A 19,188-nucleotide genomic window follows, 5' to 3' on the forward strand; every position below is an offset into this window, starting at 1 on the left:
GCACTACTTCTCTAAAGGAAATATGACCATTCTTTACTTCAGAATATTTAATAATAATATATTTAATGCCTAAGAAACAGTTGCCTAAAACCCAATGAATTCCTCCATAATTATCTGCTGTCCCTATATCTGGTATCTGTATGGTCACGTGATTTATTATTTAAAAAAAATAACTGAAAACTGTTTTCGTAGTACTTCAAAAAGTACACACTGTATAGACCTAGTGCAAAACGTAGTCCCTGAAATTACTTATTCACCTTTCTTGCCCACCAGATAGAGAGCTACTAGAAAGTCAGTAAGAAAGCACCTAAGCATCTCCCCGAGTGACTTCCTAGCCAAACAGGGGTCCGGAGAGCTCCAGAGCAACAATATAAAGGAGAAGCAAAAGTACGCATGATATTCATGAGAAACTGGCTGACTGCAGTTGGAAAGCATGGAGTCTTCCTATAGCCTGGAGTTCGTGAACTGAAGGTTTTGCTAGACTACCCATAAACCCTCTGCTAGCTGGAGTGAAAGTTATTATTTAAGAACACAAAAAGCACACAAAATGCAAAGGTACATTTTAACAAAATGCATCTGCAGATCCCAAAATAAGTAAGAAACTGTTCTCGAAAAGGATCATTTTTAAATTACTTCCTCAGGAAAAACATTTCCATGGTGGCTTTTGATTCAGTTCTGTACATGTGTGCAAGTGTGCATCAATAAATATATTTGTGTGACACATACGCATATATTTTATGAACAAAAACCATGAAAACATGTGCAGCTCTAAGATATATACCTTGCACCATCCTTAAAAATAAACAAATAGAAAGAGAGAGAGAGAGAGAGAGAGAACAAAACAAAAAACCCACAACCACACGTCAGTAGTCTAATTTTTAAATAAAGAGATTTTACCCAAACACATAACTTGTCTTCTTACCTACAGTGTACCAGCTCGCATCTGTTAACTTGTTGATAACTGCTTCCTGGTAAGTTCCATCCGGATTCTTCACTTCTACCACAGTTCCCACCTAAAACACAAACGGCACTTAGCATTTGAGGGCTTCTGAAACAGGCAAAGTTGAACTTTTGTATTTGAGCAAGTAGAGTGCATTTCTAAAGACTTTGTTAAATATACACCATACTTCTTCCAGTTTCCCTTTAAACTGTTCGTATCCCATAAAACTTCTTTCTTACAAAATAATCTAACTAACTGAGCTGATTCTTTCCTGCCAGCAGGTGGGGAACAAGAACCAATTTGAGTGATGTCATTCTCTTGTATAAGAGCTTGCCCATCAAATCCTCCAGCTGAGTTTTTCAAAGCAACAGTGACTTAAAAAAATAAAAAGAGCCAGTCAAACTTCTTAGCTTTAAGGCTGAGAGGAACAGAGAGGTTTACAATCAGCTTATATGCTGCATCCCCTTTAACTATAGGGGAAAAAGATAACAGAAAGAGTATACTATGGCTTTGCAGCTTTGCCTTTCAAAACACAATTTGGCCTATGTAAAAACATTAGCCTTCCACTTCCAACTCATACATATCTCTGCCCATACACATTTATACTAAATGCTGAAAAAGGATGCTTTTCAAATTGTTTCCAAATATGAATCAAATGTATTACCTTTAAGGGACCCTTTATGTGGTCATCCTGTACTTCCACTGTCGAAGAATCATGTCTGAATGTTACCTAAAAAATATAATTCAACTGACAATCACTTGATACAGCTTGATACAGCATAAACACATGCAGATGTCAGTAGACAGTCTGTTATTCTCGTATTGCAATTAGTCACCATAATCATTTAGCTTGTTGAAACTTTCATTCATATATCTCAGAAATACAGGGAGATAATTTCCTAGTTGCTACTGAATCTTTTCAAATACTTTCAACATTTTGCAGCAGAACTCTAAATGAAGTGACAAACAACAGTCTATCAACAAGTTTAACGTCTCTTCAGGTCTCTCAGTGATTTTATTCTGCTCTACTATTGAACTAGAAGAGAAACTTCAGAGCCCTGTGCATAAACAGCCTTTAAGAAATATTTGTATTTCAACACTCTGAAATCAAGTAGAGTTCAAACCTGCACCTAATCCCAGATTTTTTTTTATTACTGCTTTTGAAGGTTAAAAAGCATTTCCCTCACTCACATCTGAAAGATCCACAGAAAACAGTAGAGGACACTGCGGTCAGTAACAAACCAGAACGGATTTCTGTGGCCTTTCAGTTCACATCAGCCTAAGCTTATGTGTTGCTAGTAACAGGACTTAAGTGTCCGGGTTGCTGTCTTTTGGGCTTTTGAAAACACAATAATTAATTTCTGGGGTATTTTCCTGTGTCACTGGCAACATCTCTAATCCTACATCCTCTGTCCTCAGATAAAGCGCCTGGAAATTCAAGATTATGATTATTTCAGACACTTCCAATTTCACTGAAAACTAACATGGTCATAACTGAAGTCACAGGCTCACCCAATCAGTTGGACCAAAAGTTTTAATTCTGCTCTGCTTTTAAAAGTTCAGGGAAACCAAGAACATTCTATCATTACCTATCTGTACATTTTTATACACACGCCTAATATCCTAAGTTCACCAGGACACACTTGTTTGCCCCAAGGTTATGATATTTTTATCTAGTATTCACAATAATTGAACATGTACACGAGATTCAGCTGCCTAATGGTAATTAAGCTATAGCAATCCTACATTAAATATGAGGGCTTAGCTCACAAATGTGCCCGAAGTTGGTTTCTCTGTAGAACACAGCAGCACAGAATTTGCTTCAGAGCAGTGTTCTTTGCCACCAGTTTCCCTACTGAGTCCCTTCAGGAGGACAGTTTAGGAGATTCAGTAGACCTTGAAAGCAGCTAACAACTGAAAATAACACCTGTAACTAGAACTGAGGAGAGCCTACCTTGACTGACTAGAAAATAAATGCACTCATATGCTTCAATGACTTGAAGGTGCTACTTTTAGTGAACTAGCCTGTCGCTTGTCAAAACCATGGCATTACACAGTGAAAGCAGGTTCTTTTCAGAGCTCCACCATCTCACTAACAAATGCTTCCTGTCTGCTGGATAGGAGCAAATCATTCTATGAATCAGAAGCCAAATAAAAGATTAAGGGCAGGAATTAATACAGCTAGTACACTGTTTTAAATTTAGCCTGACAGATATAGATATATATTCCTCTCTTTGGCATTTATCTAGAAAACAAAAGTTCATAGCTAGGATGCACAATATCCAATACTAGTGACAAACAGTAGCCACTAGTCACTCAGATGGAATATCCAGTAAATCAATCCGGACTTAAGAGACATCTGTTTTAATTGACTTTCTGTAATTCCCTTAAATTTATTTTACAGGAAAAAAAAGAGGAACTCCATCCAAAACCATGTGCCAGTCATGATGTACTAAGATGAAAGGAAAACACAATAACTTGCTATTTTGTATTCCAAAATGGCTGTTTTCTTTTAAAGAGGCCTTGTGGCCTTTGCCTCTTTTTCTGGAGAAGATTTTGATACCAGTCACTTTAGCTTCTTGAGAAAATGCATATGATTAATAAAAGAGTATTAAAAGAAATATTCAAACTCCAAATGCAATGTGGCACTACTGGCCTTTCTTGAAGCTGATGGCAGCGATAATGATATTTGTCAGTGTAGGTTTCAAAGTATCTTCTGTCTCAGGTAAAAGATTAAGACATCAAGCAGGTCAATTTCTTTATAGCTTCAGTTGCAGTTTCCCTTTTCTTCTGAAAGACACTCCTGGTAGGCTCTGTAAAGAAGATGCTTCAGTAGATTCCACTTAACGAAGCTAAGCACCGAAAACAGTTTTGCCTAGTCCTCAGAAGTTTCAGAAAAATACAGAATGATGAAGATCATGCTCCTCGTTGTGCCTCCAGAGAAACTATATATTAACTGGCTTAAGCATCTCTCTAAAAAAAGTGCAACAGATTCTACAAAGGCGGAGTGGACCATCATTGCCCTAATGTCAAAATTCTTTAGTCAAATCTAACTGCTTTCAGAAGTGCCGGCAATCTTATTAATTACACTCCTTTCCATGACAATTTGTATAACACATCTGCATTGTAAACATGGAATTCTGCAGCATACACAGAATTTGCCAGTGTCCACTAAACTCTGAAATATGGTATCTATTGATACCAATAAAAAAAAAAAATGTATTGCACGATTAAAATTGAATAAGGTTATGGAATTAGGCTGATGATGGGGGGCGGGGGGGAAGAGTATCTTAAGGCACACCTCAAAGTATTTTAAAACATGAAATTAAGCTGAGAAAAAGTGGGTAAAGACAGAAATGATAAAAAGTATTTTATTTGCCTGAAAATTACTTCGTTTATACCACAAAAATATGGTTGCCATCCTCCTCTTTTCTTAATAGTGCATCTAGTTATGAAACTTAAATGGAATCTTCAAGCTAAAATTGCTATTATGAAGCAAACTGACATTCCTGACAAGGAAGGAAGAACAAACTAATGCAAAGATGACTCAGGCATAAGAAACATGGAATTAAACACATGGAAAATAAATACGGGGCATGCATGACCAAGAATCCAGTCAAAGTGAACTTAATGGTAAGAATCTTGCCAAAAAGTAATATTTAGGAACTCTATACATGAAACAAACTTTTTGAAAGGCTTTTTGAGAAAAATCATGGGAATGAATTTGTGCTTAGGGAACCTACACCCTTGGTTGAAAAAGGCAGTGTACATTGGTTTTGTTACCACATCTTAAATAAATAAACCACGATAGTTTACAAAGGAGTAGAAGTATTGCAGACCTTACTGCCCTAAGTTACACAGTGACAAGTAGCACAGATAAAAATAGGCACACGTGCATCTCCCAAGACCTTAAAACCACAAAGCTTTAGACACAGCCTCCAGAAACCATTCGTAGTGGAGTCACTACCCCATTTCAAGATCCTTCTGCAAAACACTGCAGTAACCTGGCAGCAATAAATCTGTATGAAACTACTCAATGGAAAACGCTCTCAAGTGCAAAGAGCCATCTAAGAAGGAAGGTTAAAAGGCTTCTAAAGGAGCTGAAAGGAATTAAGACTTAATTAATTTAGGCACAACACAACTCCTGTACTTAAATACCATTGCTTAACAGTTTAAATATAGGTACTTAATAGCTTAAACTCAATGGTGCAGTTAATAGTTATGTCTAATGAAAAGACCACTAATTTCCTCTAAAGACAAAGGTGTCAGATTTAAGACTGATATCTTTTCATTGTCCTTAATGTTAACCATCAAATAAGTGACAACAGTCCTTCCCCTAATGGTTTTGGAGATAGCATGTGTAAGGGAGAGAGAGAGAGGCTACAGGCACAAATCATCAGTTGGGGGTGTAATCTGGAAGAGGTGGTTCTGGTTACCCAAACCTTGTTCTCCCTGTTACTTCACCCAGACTGGGTCAGAAAGCAGGCCAAGGGCTGGACAAAAGTCAGACACAGCATGACAGCAGGTTCCAGAAGTGCATGAGCCATAATGATGGCTCATGTTTCACACTACACACTTTTTACAGTAGATACAAGAAATAATCTTATATCTTAACTCTGCAGTATATTACCACCAACTTCCTCTTCAAAAGGGTTTTTGAACCTATCCTATTACACTGCTGTATGAGGTTAAGAGGCAGAAGAGAAAAAACAGTGCTTGCTCACAGATTAGAAGCTCTTAGGGTAGTACCATTCAAATAGAAATGCAAGGTCATTTGACAGTGCAGTGTTACTAAATGCAAGCAGATGTACTTATACACACTTACTTGCAAACAAACTCCAAATTATTCTTTTTTATTTCTATTAATGATGCATTAAATTTCTAAGGGATATTAAAATATGTATCTTCTATTCAGATTCTACATTTTTACTCATACTCCATGTGGCTTATATTGACTGTAAGAATAGTTACTCACCATAAAGATTAGGTAAAATCTCCTACTTCCTATTCTATAGTATTGTCCTGTCTTTATTGGAAAACAGCAAGGTTTCATCTTATTCCTGAAATATTATCTAGCTGCAACTACTAAATGACAGGGACCTGTGCTCCTAAAATAGTATCTTAAGCCTACTTTGAGGAGTCTTAGATAATTCATAATAGCCTTCTCCTGTACATAAACTTAACATTTGTCACATTTTTATCAGTTATTTTAAAGCTCAGGCCCATGGCATTGAGGTGCAGAGATTTGGGATTCAGATAAACAGCAAAGCAGGAAGAGACACAATGTATTTATTCAGCAGGGGAGGGGGAAGAGGAAATGGGTGCATAAGCCCCCAACAGGCATACTCTTCTTTCAAATACTGCACTGCCAGTCTTCAAGGAACAGATAGCCCCTTATTTGTCTTCACACTAAGAAGCTGCATGTTCCATTTCAAAATACCAATGCTTTTTTCATTGGAGGTTTTCTTTGGTTAGGAGGAAAATCACATACCTTGACTTTGACAAGCCTTTTTGCTGTCTTGATCTTGGCTTCGCAGAAGGCGCCTCTATACTTGGCACTTACATCAGTGCCCACGGTGAGATAGGGAGGCTCATCGATGGCCTGCAACAAAGAGGAACACAACCGGTTCTTAATTACTCCAACACTTCCACCTCATCCTCACAAACACAGGACCATTGGCAACGTAACTACCACTGTCCTCCTAAGCAAGGACAGATTATCCTAACACAGCCCAATAAAGCGTGACCTCAAAGCACAAGTACAGTACGGCAGTAGCAACACAGACTACAGCCACAGCTGATGCAATGGCACTGCAAACTGGTACCAGAGTTATCTGCCAGAAGTTGCTGCATAAGCCTCCAACCTCCACACCACCTGAACACATGGTAGGTGGCCAGTTCTGCTGCAATAGAGATGGCAAACCAGCCGTTCCACCTTCTCCTCCAAGGGCCCTCAAATGTGGCACATCGCATGAAGACATTAAACTCTCCAGTTTAAAAAAAAAAAAAAAAACTATTAAAGAAGCAAAACTACTCTGACTTTTGCTTTCTGTTATTTTATTTTTGAAGAAATAAGTGATATGAATGGACAAAGACAACAAAGGGACCAGAGAAAGCAAAGTCCTATGAAAAGCAACACAGGAAGAGGTGACACCTGAATAGAGAAACAGGGAAGGGGGAGCAGGGAGAGGAAAGTTTCACATGAGTGGGGGTTTAGGGCGGGTTGGGGAATCAGCCCAATTAACTTGCAGGGGTGCCCATGGGGGCTCCCTTCCTTCCAAGGGGGACTGGCATGGTGTAATCCGGATAGGCAATTCTGGATATCTGAACCAGCTTCCCCATTACTTCATACAAGCTGAGTCGGAAGGGCAGCCGGGGATAGCAAGTGATAGCAAGAAATTCCCAAGGGTTCTCCATACAGCCCCAAACAAGAACTGAAAAGCCCCATCTAAGCCCACATTATGTTTGTGCACCTCAAAGGGTTCAAACAAAGCTCACAGGCAAGTCTGGTATGTTCTTATTCTTCCTGGGAAGAACATGGAGATAATGGAGTCATCCATAGTGCCTAGGAGCTACTTGTTGAGATCCTGCGTCTCGCTGCAGTGTTTGCACTCAGTGCCCCATGGCTGTTGCCAGCTCTAGCAGGACACAGATAAAGACACGCAGTTATACACGAGTTCTTCCATGCATGATTTTTCAGAAATTCTGCAGAACTTGAAAATCCAGAGACATGTGATCAGTCTCAGATAACAACAGTAACCCTGTATTAATGAAGTTTTACCTCGACTCTTTGTTCCAGTCTACCTCTCATTCTCATGAAACAGAATCTATTCCATATTACTGGAAAAAAAAATGTTATCTAGGCTTACTCCAACAATCAACAACATAAATGTGCTAATGATTCTTTCTTGCATGCACGCCTGACTGAACTGGAGGGGCCAACAGGCAATACTATATTCATGAGCAGATACCCATTCCTATTATAGGTTCTGCAACAATAAAACTGAAGTGAATTTTTTAAAAAAATAAAAGTCCATTAACACCATTGGTGTGCTGACATACACTTCCTCACAAACGAGCCCAAGCATATTTGCCTTCAAGGAAGGCTGCAAGGCTTTTTCTCTCACTCCATTTGGAAGGATGCTGAAACAGAAACTCAATTGGTGATTAACTTGATTTTGCTTAGTGGCCTTGGTAGGTCTGACCATGTCCTACAACCTAGATCTGAAGGGGGAAAAGCAGCAATAGATGTTCTTGTGGAGCTAGTCAGGTTTTGGAAGGAGACCATCTTCCTGCCTTCCCCAATTCTTCAGTAACCAAACTCTCAAAGAATATAGTCTTGATAGCCTTTCATGCCCTTAGAGTTTCTCAAATTAAAAGAAAATTACATTACATTACTGAGATTGGTTTATGAAGATATACAGATCCCATCTGGGTCGACAGAGATGCGCATCGCTGGATGTCTCCTGGGAATACACACTGCAAGACCCGATTGTGTCAGTATCGGTCTATACCTCCCTGTATAGCCCAGAACATGATCTTGAGAATAGGAGCCACGGTATTAAGTTTAATTTATGGAAAGTAGAGAACACTTTCTTCACTACTGCCAGATCTTACTTAAAAAGAATCTACAGCACTAGGAAGAAAGACAATCTGAAAGTCTGGTATTTGTTTGGAAGGCAACTCCTTTACAGAACACTAATAATACTATCACAGTTCAGCTGCTACGAATAGAGGAGCAGGCAATTCCACAATCACCAACTTTAAAACTTTAAAATTACAACTTTAAATTTCTATTGAAGTTTTAACTATAAACTTTTTAAATTTAGTGATTAATTTATCACTATTTTGGCTTAAAAACAACAGCAACAAAAGAATATTCTTATGAAAGAATACTCACACATGGAATTCTATTCTTACAGAATGAACATCTGTAAGAATATTTTTTCCTACTATCACACAAGTTAATAATTTTTAAAAAGAGAGTTCTAGGTCAAGATTTGAAATTATTATTTACAGCAGGTAACTTATTTGACTGAAATTAGTTAATATTATTGTAATTACAGTAATTTCCAAGAATGCCAAACACATGGACCATTTGCCAGCACTGTAGGTGTTTTGGCTAAACATATAAAAGTGGAGGAACTTTTCTAAGGAAAAATTATATCAATAGAGTACACTAATTAATCACTATGAATACATTTTGAACTATTCAATAACTATATGATTTCAACCGATACCTTTGGGATAGGCTTTTCCTGAAGTTTTATCATTTCACTGAAACACAAATTAAGTATTTTTCCCCCGTATCACTTAACTGAGCTTTACAATTGCAACTGCTTCAGCTGAAAGCAGCAAGTTGAAACAACAAGCAGCATGCGGCCCCTTGCAGACAATGCAGATTACAAAAACAAACATTAGCAATCAAAGTCTGGTATGAATTTTAGATAATTCTTATTGTGCCTTTATTTTCACAAATTCTAAGTGAGTCACCTCTTTGCAAACAAAACATTTTATTCAATTCCACCCAAACTGCACAAATTAAAAGCGAACAGCTTTTTTTTTTTTTTTTTTTTTTTTTATCTGCTACCCCTTCTCTGCTCTGTTTATACCATTTATTAAACATCCTTACTCTGAATGCATCTTTGTCTACTTAACATATTTTAGTGGGGGTTGCTTTTTATTCTTTGTTACCAAAAAAGTTACCAAATAGTCACATTACCAGATGCTGGTGATGTGAAAAACTGGGTTACCATCTGAGAATTCCGGTGCTATTGAAAAAAGGCACTATCAACACTCTGAAATTATATTAACATGAAGTGTGCTTTAAGGCAAAGGGGGGAAATCCAGCACTATCCTAGACTCAAGTAATCCTGAATTTCTTAAGAACTGTAAGAGACTCAAGTTTGGGACAGCACTACTAGCCACATCATACGTTACTGCCTCCAAATGCCCAGGCTGCAGTTGCAGCTTTTGCTTTCTTAATTTCCTTTTACACTTTACACCCAAGCATCATCTCACACACTTTGCAATTTGCAGCTAAAACTGCCAGGCAAGTTGCACTGAACTGAAGGCCTGCTCATCCCCAGCAGGGACACAGACCACCCTGCATCTGCAGCGAGGTCAGGGATGCCCCTCAGTGCAGCCAGACAAGCTGTCCCAGCTCTCCTCCCGCCTCCCCTTCGCTGTGGGGCAGGAGAAGCGGACAGCAGGCCCTGGCCGATTTTTACTGCCGAAAAGCGAGTTGCGGGCGCCCCCCGCCCGCGACCGGCACGTAGGCCCGCATCGCGCGGCCGCGGCCGCTTTAAGGGCGGGCGCCCACGGGGGCGGGGCCACGGCCTGGAAGCTGCCAGAAGTTTCCAGGCGCGCGCCCGCCCGCCCGCGCGCAGCGCCGCCCCGCGATTAACGCGGATTGCGCTTAAACTAAATTTGGCCCCTTAAGGCGATTGCCGGGCAAAGCCGCGCCCCGGGGGCTGCGGCTCACCTTAGCCGTAACGGTCACACCTCTGCCCTCGGCCGGGCTGAAGGCATCCTTGCCCCTCAAAAACTTCCTTAGTAAAGTCGTAAAATCTCTGTGGGTGCCCTAAGAACACACCCCACTATATATATATTTTAACACAAAGGGTAGAAACAAGTGACTGCAGGGGCCTTTAACAAAGCAAATCTTGTTTTTACCATTAAAACTAGCTTTCCTGGCAGCAAAAGCTGAAAAACAATACCCTACAGCCTGCATACAATCACAGTGGGTTTAATTCCTGGGGAACAGTATTGAAATGCACAGTATGCTGCACACCCTAAATCAATGGCCAAAACCAGCTTTTAATGATGAATTCTGACGCGCTCTTGGAAGGGGAAGAAGGGATAAAGAGAAATGAACTTGTGCAGTTTGCAGTTCCCATTAGGAAACCCAGGCTAATGGACAGCCACTTCACTGCTGCTTAATTCCATTTTATTAATGGAAAAGGGAAGAACTGTTCCTTTGCTATCTCAATTCACAATTGCTCGGCACATTTACGTACCGGCAGGATTTTTCTGTGTGTAGCACAGGCTGCAGCAGCTGAAAAGCTGGTTTACCACTTAAATAAGGAGCAGTCTCTAGGTGACCAGTCAGCAATTTCCACCAATTCAGTGGCTGGATTTTCTTTGGCAGGCAGCACAGACTTCTGGAGCGATCCCTCTCCAGCCCTGGAGCCAATTATACTTGGAAGAGCAGATAAGTGGCTGGGTGCCCACATCATAAGAGAACCTGCATCTTCTGGATTCAGGCATTTATGTCCATTTTATAGTTCTGATCTTCCAAGTGTGAAGGAGGAAATACAGATCCCTCCAGAATACTTTGGAATAAACATTTAAAAATGCATTTTTTCCTCTTTTAAACAGTGCTATCATGTTTTTACATACCTTTTAAGGCTGTTAAAGAGGTCAGTTCTCCAGTTTTTCCTAGATGTTTAGATATTTTCCATCTGTGGGATGAAATCATCCTCACACCTCCTCTGAGTTGTGCTGCATTACTATATCCAAACTGCTTTGTAAAGTCTGTCATGTCATGCAGCATTTCTGCAGCACGCAGAAATTTCTTTACACTGTCCTTTGCCGATCAGCATTTCTAATACAGTGTGCATGAATATGTTATTTCCATCTCCTAATCTGTATTCCCCTGCACCATGCACAGGATGTTCCAAGTAAACCACATGAAAACAAGATTAAGCATTCAATCTACACACATAGCAGACATGCTTAGTAGGAAAGCCTGCAGGACAGCTTTCAGATTAATATGCAAAGAGAAAACTAGGTCTGTACCTTCCCTTGGTCGCTCATGTAGATAAAAGTTTGAAAAGCCACGATTTCAGCTTTTGTTAAACATTCAAAATTCAGGCTCTACCTAGTCTTCAACACTATGTTGACTCAAGTGAAACATTTTCATTAAAGCCAAAAAAACTGGACTACTATAAAGAAAGGGCTGTTTTTAGCTTTTACATGGAAATTTAACATCTGTTTAATTTCAGTAACCAAGGTTTAGAAAAAGCTTGTTAAAGATTCAGCACCCTATTATTCCCTTTTCCCTAAGGCATCCAAATCATTTTTTTTTTGGTTTAAAAGAAACATTATAGGGCTCAACATCTCAGTTTTTCCTTATACATATTAAGTGGGAGAAATAATGTCAAAACTGTTTTCTTCCCCACTACAGTATTTTAAAGTTACCTTTCAGAAGCAAGTGCTAAGTTTTCTCATGGTTTGCACATCTTTCACAATTAAATATCAAAGTGCCCAGTTCGCAAGGAGAACCATCACATACTTTATTATTTCTGTTTTCACTCCCCTATTCTATTCTACAAAATTAGCAGCTATCCCAAAATCCCTCAAGAAAGTTTCATCAGCTTTTGGGAAGCTTAAAAATACTCATTTTTCAAGAATGAATAAAAACCGGGAGGAAGGAAAAGGGCAGTAAAGCCACAACGCAAAGATAAAAAATAATCTTAATTTTTTTTTAACTTAAGTATATTCAACCTGCAGAAACCTAATTCCACCCAAAAGCACAGATCTGGCAACATACTGCAGAATTAGTCTCTTAATAAACAAAAATACAAAATACAACAAGGTGTGCAAGCTTTTGCTTACAGCTCAACCTGTTGTGGAAAACTTATTATCAGGAGGACACTAAATTCACTACCGTGCATGTGCTTAATCAATTTGGCTGATAACATACATATAGTTGATTTCAAATCCATTTCTTGTTTATTTTGGAACAAGGAAGATAAACTTATTTCTAAAGACTTAGTGGTACTGAAGCATGCAACAACTTATGCATGCATCTGAAATGAACAAAAATAGAAGCCTGGAGGTTGAAGAAAAAAATCATTAAAAAAGTACACTAGTTCATCTTCTGCATCCCAGAAATGGTAAAATACTACAACAAGTAATAGGAGGATATTTTCTTGAAAGTACAATGTAACTACAGCAAATGTAGCCTAATTTTATTTTTGCTACTGTTACATAATTTAGAGAAAGGCAAATTTAATCATTTAGAAATTTCTAAAGAAAATTGTTCAGTGTTCAGTATTATCAGTATTATGTAGGGTAGGGGCTGTAGGGTTCAGTGTTATCAGTATTTTGCCCCAAATCAATGCCAGGGTAGGTACATAATAATAAAACTCAACAATTTTTAAATGTAAAGGGGTATGCGTGTGTAACTTTTTCTAACGAAAAATCTATTTTAAGTTTCAGTTCAATACAGGAAGTTTAGGTCCTTAAAAATGAAACTTCTCCAGTCTTGTAAGTAAGTATTCAGCATATTCATGGCAAAAACAAAAGCCTTTCCCCTACCTTTTACATTGGAAGTTAGCGACAAGACATCTGGACGTACTAAACCAATTTCTGAGAAAAATTTTAATATCTACAGATGCAAGGTGGCTATCTTTTATTTTATTTATTTTTAGGTAGTTAGTTAGTCCATTTTGAACTGTGAATAAGCCAGTCAGTAAACTGATCTAAAACTTGAAAAGGCACAAAAGTTTGTTTTCCTCTTTAAACTATACGGATAGAATGTACAGATTTTACGGTCATGGAGGACCTAAGTGATCCAAAATAAAAGGTTAAATTCAGTATCCACAGATAAAACTTTATTTATCTAGCTGTTTTAAATAAAGAAAGTATATTTTGTATCTAACTGTTTTAAATACAAAACATATTTTCATTATTTTTAGTTATCCAATGTTGAGCTTGTATGGAAGCTGTAATTACATTAAAAAAATTTAAACTACACTACAGCAGTAGATACAGAAATAAGATTATTTTAACTTTACTTTTTTTAAAAAACTAGGAAAATTAAATAATTTCTAAAAAAGGAAAAATAAAAGAAGTTAAAAACCCAGTCTATCCTAGTCATGGGCACAGAGCAACTAGACTCTCCACACAGGAACTTACTAGAATTATTTAAAAACATCCAAACTGTACTTGCCCCATCTGTGCAAACCCCAAACAGTGACTACCCTTAGGAAAGCAAACAAGCAACAGCATTTCAAGCTTCTCCCCTATGGCACAGAATGAAGACCACTGGATTTTGATGCTGTTTCTCATTTGGCCTCGGCCTCCTTGTGCAGCCACACAACTCAGCAGTCTCAGACCTGCAGACCAGTCAGCTCAAAGGGGAGCAGGGATTTGGTGTTTATGCAGTACTTTGTGATCTAAGAATACAAATCTGTATTCTTTCAATCAATAGGGCATGCAACTCTATAAAACAGTATTTTGTTTAATCAAACAATCCAGAATTGATGCTTGTTTTCTTCCCAAATAATCCTACTCCTTTATTATCCCTCAGGTACATCTCCTCTTTTTCTGCATTGCTGAAAGACCACAAGAAAGCACGATATCTTGAATGCCCGCTCCTGCAGTATATCCCCTGAATCTAAAATTGTTTACCGCCCGTTATTGCCATAGCTACCTGACTGTAATTGTGTGCGAGGTTTAACTAAATTTTGAAGCTATTTAGCATTACCTTTCAGTAATGAGAACAGTGCACCTTCATTAATTTTGATCAGACATGCCTTTTCTGTATCTAACAGTGGTATGTTCCTTGTGAAATCTAAACATTTTTTTCATATTTACAGGGGAAAACAGTAATAATTAACTTGAAATGAGGAGCTTCTCAAGGAAGTTTCTTGCACATACATATTTGACTTCTTTCAGATTTCATGTGTTAGTGCAAAAAAATCTTAATATTTGAATAAGTTACAATAAAAATGTTTGTCATTAGATGACAGGAATAATATAAAAAGTCATTAATACCAGTTCTGTATGTAAAAGCCAAGTTAAGTGAAATCTTTCTGTTAATAGTTTTTCCAGCTATCAGTAAAAAGCTACAGAGACTGCTTAGCAGCACTGCTTGAACTACTAGGTTTGAATAACTTCCTTCACTTTTAAAAGTTTGCCAGAATTCTTTCTAGAGATGATACTTAAATTTTGGAAAATTTACGAGGCTTCAAAGAACTGTGAAGACATTAATGATACGCTTGTGTTCCAAGCAGTATTGGGGGGGAAAAAAAAAAAAAAAAGATTTTTTGATAGTTTTTATTGGTCAAACAAATTTGGTCCAAGCAGTTACTGAGCAAAATAATGAATCAATCATAGAACTATGTGAAATCAGCAGTCAGCCGGCATGAAGCTAAAAAAGTGTAAATTCAAAGTAAAATGTTGAAAGAAGCATTTCTTGCCTATTGATAAGGAAGAAAGGAAAAACAAAACCCTCTGAAAACAGATTATTTAGTGAGTTAAGCACAACCAATGAATGCATTAAAGACACACATGAATTCAAGCACTTGGGAACTGAGAAGATACATTCACATTCCAAAGGGAATTGTGTTCATAGCAATTAGCCAACTGAACACAAGAACGTACCAAAAATACAATAAATACAGAATATTTTGAAAAATTTAATAATTTTAAGCAGGAGAGAGGATTTTAAAGCTTCCACACACTGTCAAATGCTGCCTACTCAGTCCAGGTAAAACTGCTGGCCAAGGACAATGAAAATTAGTTTAGAAAACATCTCATACAATGGCAATGAAATAACTTAATCTAGCCAATTTACTGAAGACTAGATTAGGATGGATGAGAATCTTGGGAAGAAGAAAAAGTACGTATATTAACATAACAGGTTATCAAAGCCACCCCTCTTGGTAGGATCATTTCAACTTTATTATCCCTAACGGATGCCTCTGACCTGTTCTCCAACCCCGGCGTGAACCCCCCTCTGCCCTCTCTAGGCACTCTATTCCAGAGCTTACAGATCTTTCCAGAATAACTCATCCGAATCTTTCTGTTGCTGATATTTATCAACACTGTACATGGGGACCAGCTTCTGTTTCCTTTGCAGCTCTCGTATTTAAAAAGATACACTTCTTTACAGTAATCTCATCGCTACAAGGGAGGAAAAAAAAATCTCTTTTACTTTCAAGACATTTTTAGCCCACTCCAATATTTCTAATTGCTTTCTTCTGGAGTCTCCTTCATTAGGGGGAAGCTTTCCTGAAGCCCAGTACCCCAAAGTCAAACACTGTATTCCAGATAAGACCCAACTGATATTAAGAGAAACAAGCAGTTAAATTGTATGTAAAACGTGCGAAACTGAAAAAACAACGCATTCTAGCATGACATTCACTTTTTTGGCAAGACTACGGCACTGACTCATACTCTTGTTTATTTTACAGAGTTTTCTTCCCCAGAAGTGCCCCCTAGGGGCGGAGGAATCCGGAGGCCGCACGTTCCCCTCGGAGCGGCGGCCGGAGTGCTGCTGCGGCCCGTGCCAGCCCGGAGCCCGCAGCGCACGGGCAGCCGCCCGGGGCTCCTGCCTGCGCGTGCGGGCCCCTCCGGCCCAGCCAGCTCCATGCCCGGTGCCCCTGCCCGGGCGCCACGCGGCGGGAATCCCGCTTGACCCACCGAACATCCACCCTGGGCCTCCGCAGGACCGAGATTCTGGATAGCAACGTGCTAAAGGAAAGGGGGTGTCCGAGAGAGTTGCAGGTGCTTAACAGGCCTGGTCTGGCTGCCAGGTAGTTTCTGAGCTTCCTCATGAAGTCGCTCGTAGCTGGCTGCTCTCCTCTCTGCTAGCAGAGAGCAGCCAGCGCCGAGGAGGCTTGTGGAGCCCCCACTGCCGAGCACCACAAACACCCACGGTTTGGCCAAATACAGCTCTGCTCTGCTCAGGCCTGCTGCAGTGCCTGGCTGCTTTTGCACCCCACAGGAAAAATGCAGTACTGGAGGCTGTCTGATGGAGCTGTCTAGGGCATAAAGAAATACCATGACTTCTGGACAAACGGAGCTCCTAAGCTTTAAAAAGGATATTAATACTGTGTGTAACTAGTTATTTGAATGGCTCTTCAAGGATAGAGTAAATATTCCATCTCTTTGAGGTTTTAAGTCAATAAGTTTACTAAAATACATATTAACTTACCTTTAACTGAATTGGATAAAGGAATGATCAAGTAATGTTACAAACTGTCGTTCAGCCAAGCATAATCTGGTTATATGTATTCACACTCAAGTCCCAAAACAACAAGAAAGCCCCTAATTAGAAAAAAGTACTGATACAAAGGTAGCTACAGAAAAGAAAATACTTCTGAATTATCTAAAGATCATGCGAGTTACTTACTAGATAACCAGAGTAATCAAGGAAAAAAAAATCCTTTTCTAGCAAAAGAAACACCAGCTTTATCACTTCTGATGTGTCAAAATTAATTCTTCCACCCCCAGGGTTTTGTGCAATGCCTCAGACAGGCAGGAAGTATACATGTGGTTTCGGCTCTGTTTAGACCGAGCTTATTTATCACAATACTAATTTTAAAAATGCACTATACACAATTTTGCTCAGCAACAATCTGTTCACTGCTTTAGTTTTAAAAGCTGAACTGTTGCAGTCAGTTTCCACTTCCTATCATCAGACATATGCAAAAATGATCTAGGCCAAAACTAGCTGTCTTTTCCTCATATTCGTAGTATTGAAATCCTGCAAGCTTGTGGCTATTACAGCTGTGTTTTTCTGCTCTCAAATGCATCCTATTACATAGGATTCAATTTCACAATGCATTTTTCTTAGTACTTACAACAAATTAGTAACATACTTAATGCAGCTGCTTATTAGATTTCTGAAGTAACAATATACATAATGCTTAATCTGTTAAAAGGAACCTGCTAAAAAGTCCGAAGTGATCAGCACACACTGTTACTACTGTGTTTGCAACTTAACGCATACAACTGCCTATATAAGCACCAAAAATACATGCTGCTTTATGTAGAGCCATATGAAATAAAAGAACAAATGGCAAAGAAAGCATCACAGTACTCCTGAATATTACAGAACTGATAGGAAGCTTCTAAAAGTGTAAAATAAATACTACATAAATAATATCAAAATAAGCATAAGGCTTGCTTTTCTAGAAATCTAGTGCATCAAGACTATTCTGCATGAAAGTCTTGTTTGTATTCTTGTTGTTCCCAAAAATCTTTGAACACTTATCATTATACAGTTCTGATCATTATGAAAAGTTAGGTAAAGAGCCTAGTAAAAAGGGTTAAGCCAATTCAGTCCTGTTAAAACAGACCCCAGGAGCGCAAGAGTAAATAGTTTAATATCTTCGCCTACCTGCGGAAGATCAAAACTAAACATAATAAGATGGCTTTAAACAAGCAAAGCAGGTGACACTATCTTCTGCCAACAGTAGCTCTAATTTCTTTACTCCTGAGGCAAGACTCATTTTAGGGGGTGGTTACAAGAGCACCAACAAAAGTTGAAGGGAAGAAAACTTGTCTTTTCCTATTCTATCATGAACTGAATTAAAAACAAGAGTTACAGGAGTAACGAAGGGTAGATCTTGTCTAAAGGTAGAAGGGCAAATGTGTAAAGGAACAAGCTGGTAGAGCAAGGTGACAACATTTACTGCATTGCTAGATTTTTTAATAACTAAATAATCCAGCTAATTTCCTCTTCTTCAAATGAAACTGCATTTTAGTCCTGCATGCAAGGCAGAGACCTCAGCATCTAACAAGCAGCTTTCAGACCATCATCTCAACTAAATCCCTGAAGTGGCTTTAAACTGGCTGAAAGCACTCCAATATTAGAGTATGCGCAAGGTCAAATGCAAGTTTGCATTCAAAGCCTAATCTACTTGGATAGCACTCAAAAGCAGTTTAAGTTTTACAGCCATTCAACACTATTTGCAAACAAGGCAGGTATTAGCTTTTCCAATGAAATACACTTCAGACAGAAAAATATTGATCCCCCTGAGAATTCTGTGGAAATACATTGATTGTTGATTTTGATAAGAAATCAAAGCACCACTAACAAAAGAGTGTGTTTTTTATTTTGTTTTTAAAGAGTTTTGCAAAATGTGAAGGGAGTGGGGGGGGACAAGATAATTCTCTCAGCTTCAGAGGAAAGATGAATTTTTAAATTCCCACAAAACAGAAATTAAATTTACAGTGATTTTTCTAAGTGGGATGAGTCCTTTGAAAGTGTCAGTACGCAGTCTGACATCCCAGAGCGGAAATATGACCGGACTACAGAGACCCACTACCAAGATGAAGATCACTGTTTGCAGGGACAATCTTTAAAGGGCACCCAAGGAGCAGAGATTTACAGCAAACTGTAGAGATTTCCAGAGCCAGACAAGTGAGCAAAGAAGGTGCCTCAGAACAAGCCACTGCCTGGCGGACACTAGTGTACATTGGATTCAGAAAGCAGGATTTCCAAATCA

The 19,188-nt window shown here is 38.7% G+C and overlaps 1 protein-coding gene across 1 annotated transcript in view; it reads right to left on the reverse strand.

The window, feature by feature from the left end:
• Positions 1-19,188, reverse strand: part of ARID4B (AT-rich interaction domain 4B) — an 85,032-nt gene that overhangs the window by 50,390 nt on the left and 15,454 nt on the right. Inside the window, exons 3-5 of the mRNA XM_088534904.1 lie at positions 6,432-6,542; positions 1,605-1,670; positions 923-1,013 (exon numbers count right to left, since the gene is read on the reverse strand). Coding sequence (XP_088391030.1) covers positions 923-1,013; positions 1,605-1,670; positions 6,432-6,542 — 268 coding nt within the window. The remainder of the gene's footprint in view (positions 1-922; positions 1,014-1,604; positions 1,671-6,431; positions 6,543-19,188) is intronic.

The sequence above is a fragment of the Tinamus guttatus genome, unplaced genomic scaffold (assembly GCF_059628265.1).
Source record: "Tinamus guttatus ecotype Peru unplaced genomic scaffold, ASM5962826v1 Tinamus_guttatus_pri_ptg000601l, whole genome shotgun sequence".
NCBI classification, from domain to species: domain Eukaryota; kingdom Metazoa; phylum Chordata; class Aves; order Tinamiformes; family Tinamidae; genus Tinamus; species Tinamus guttatus.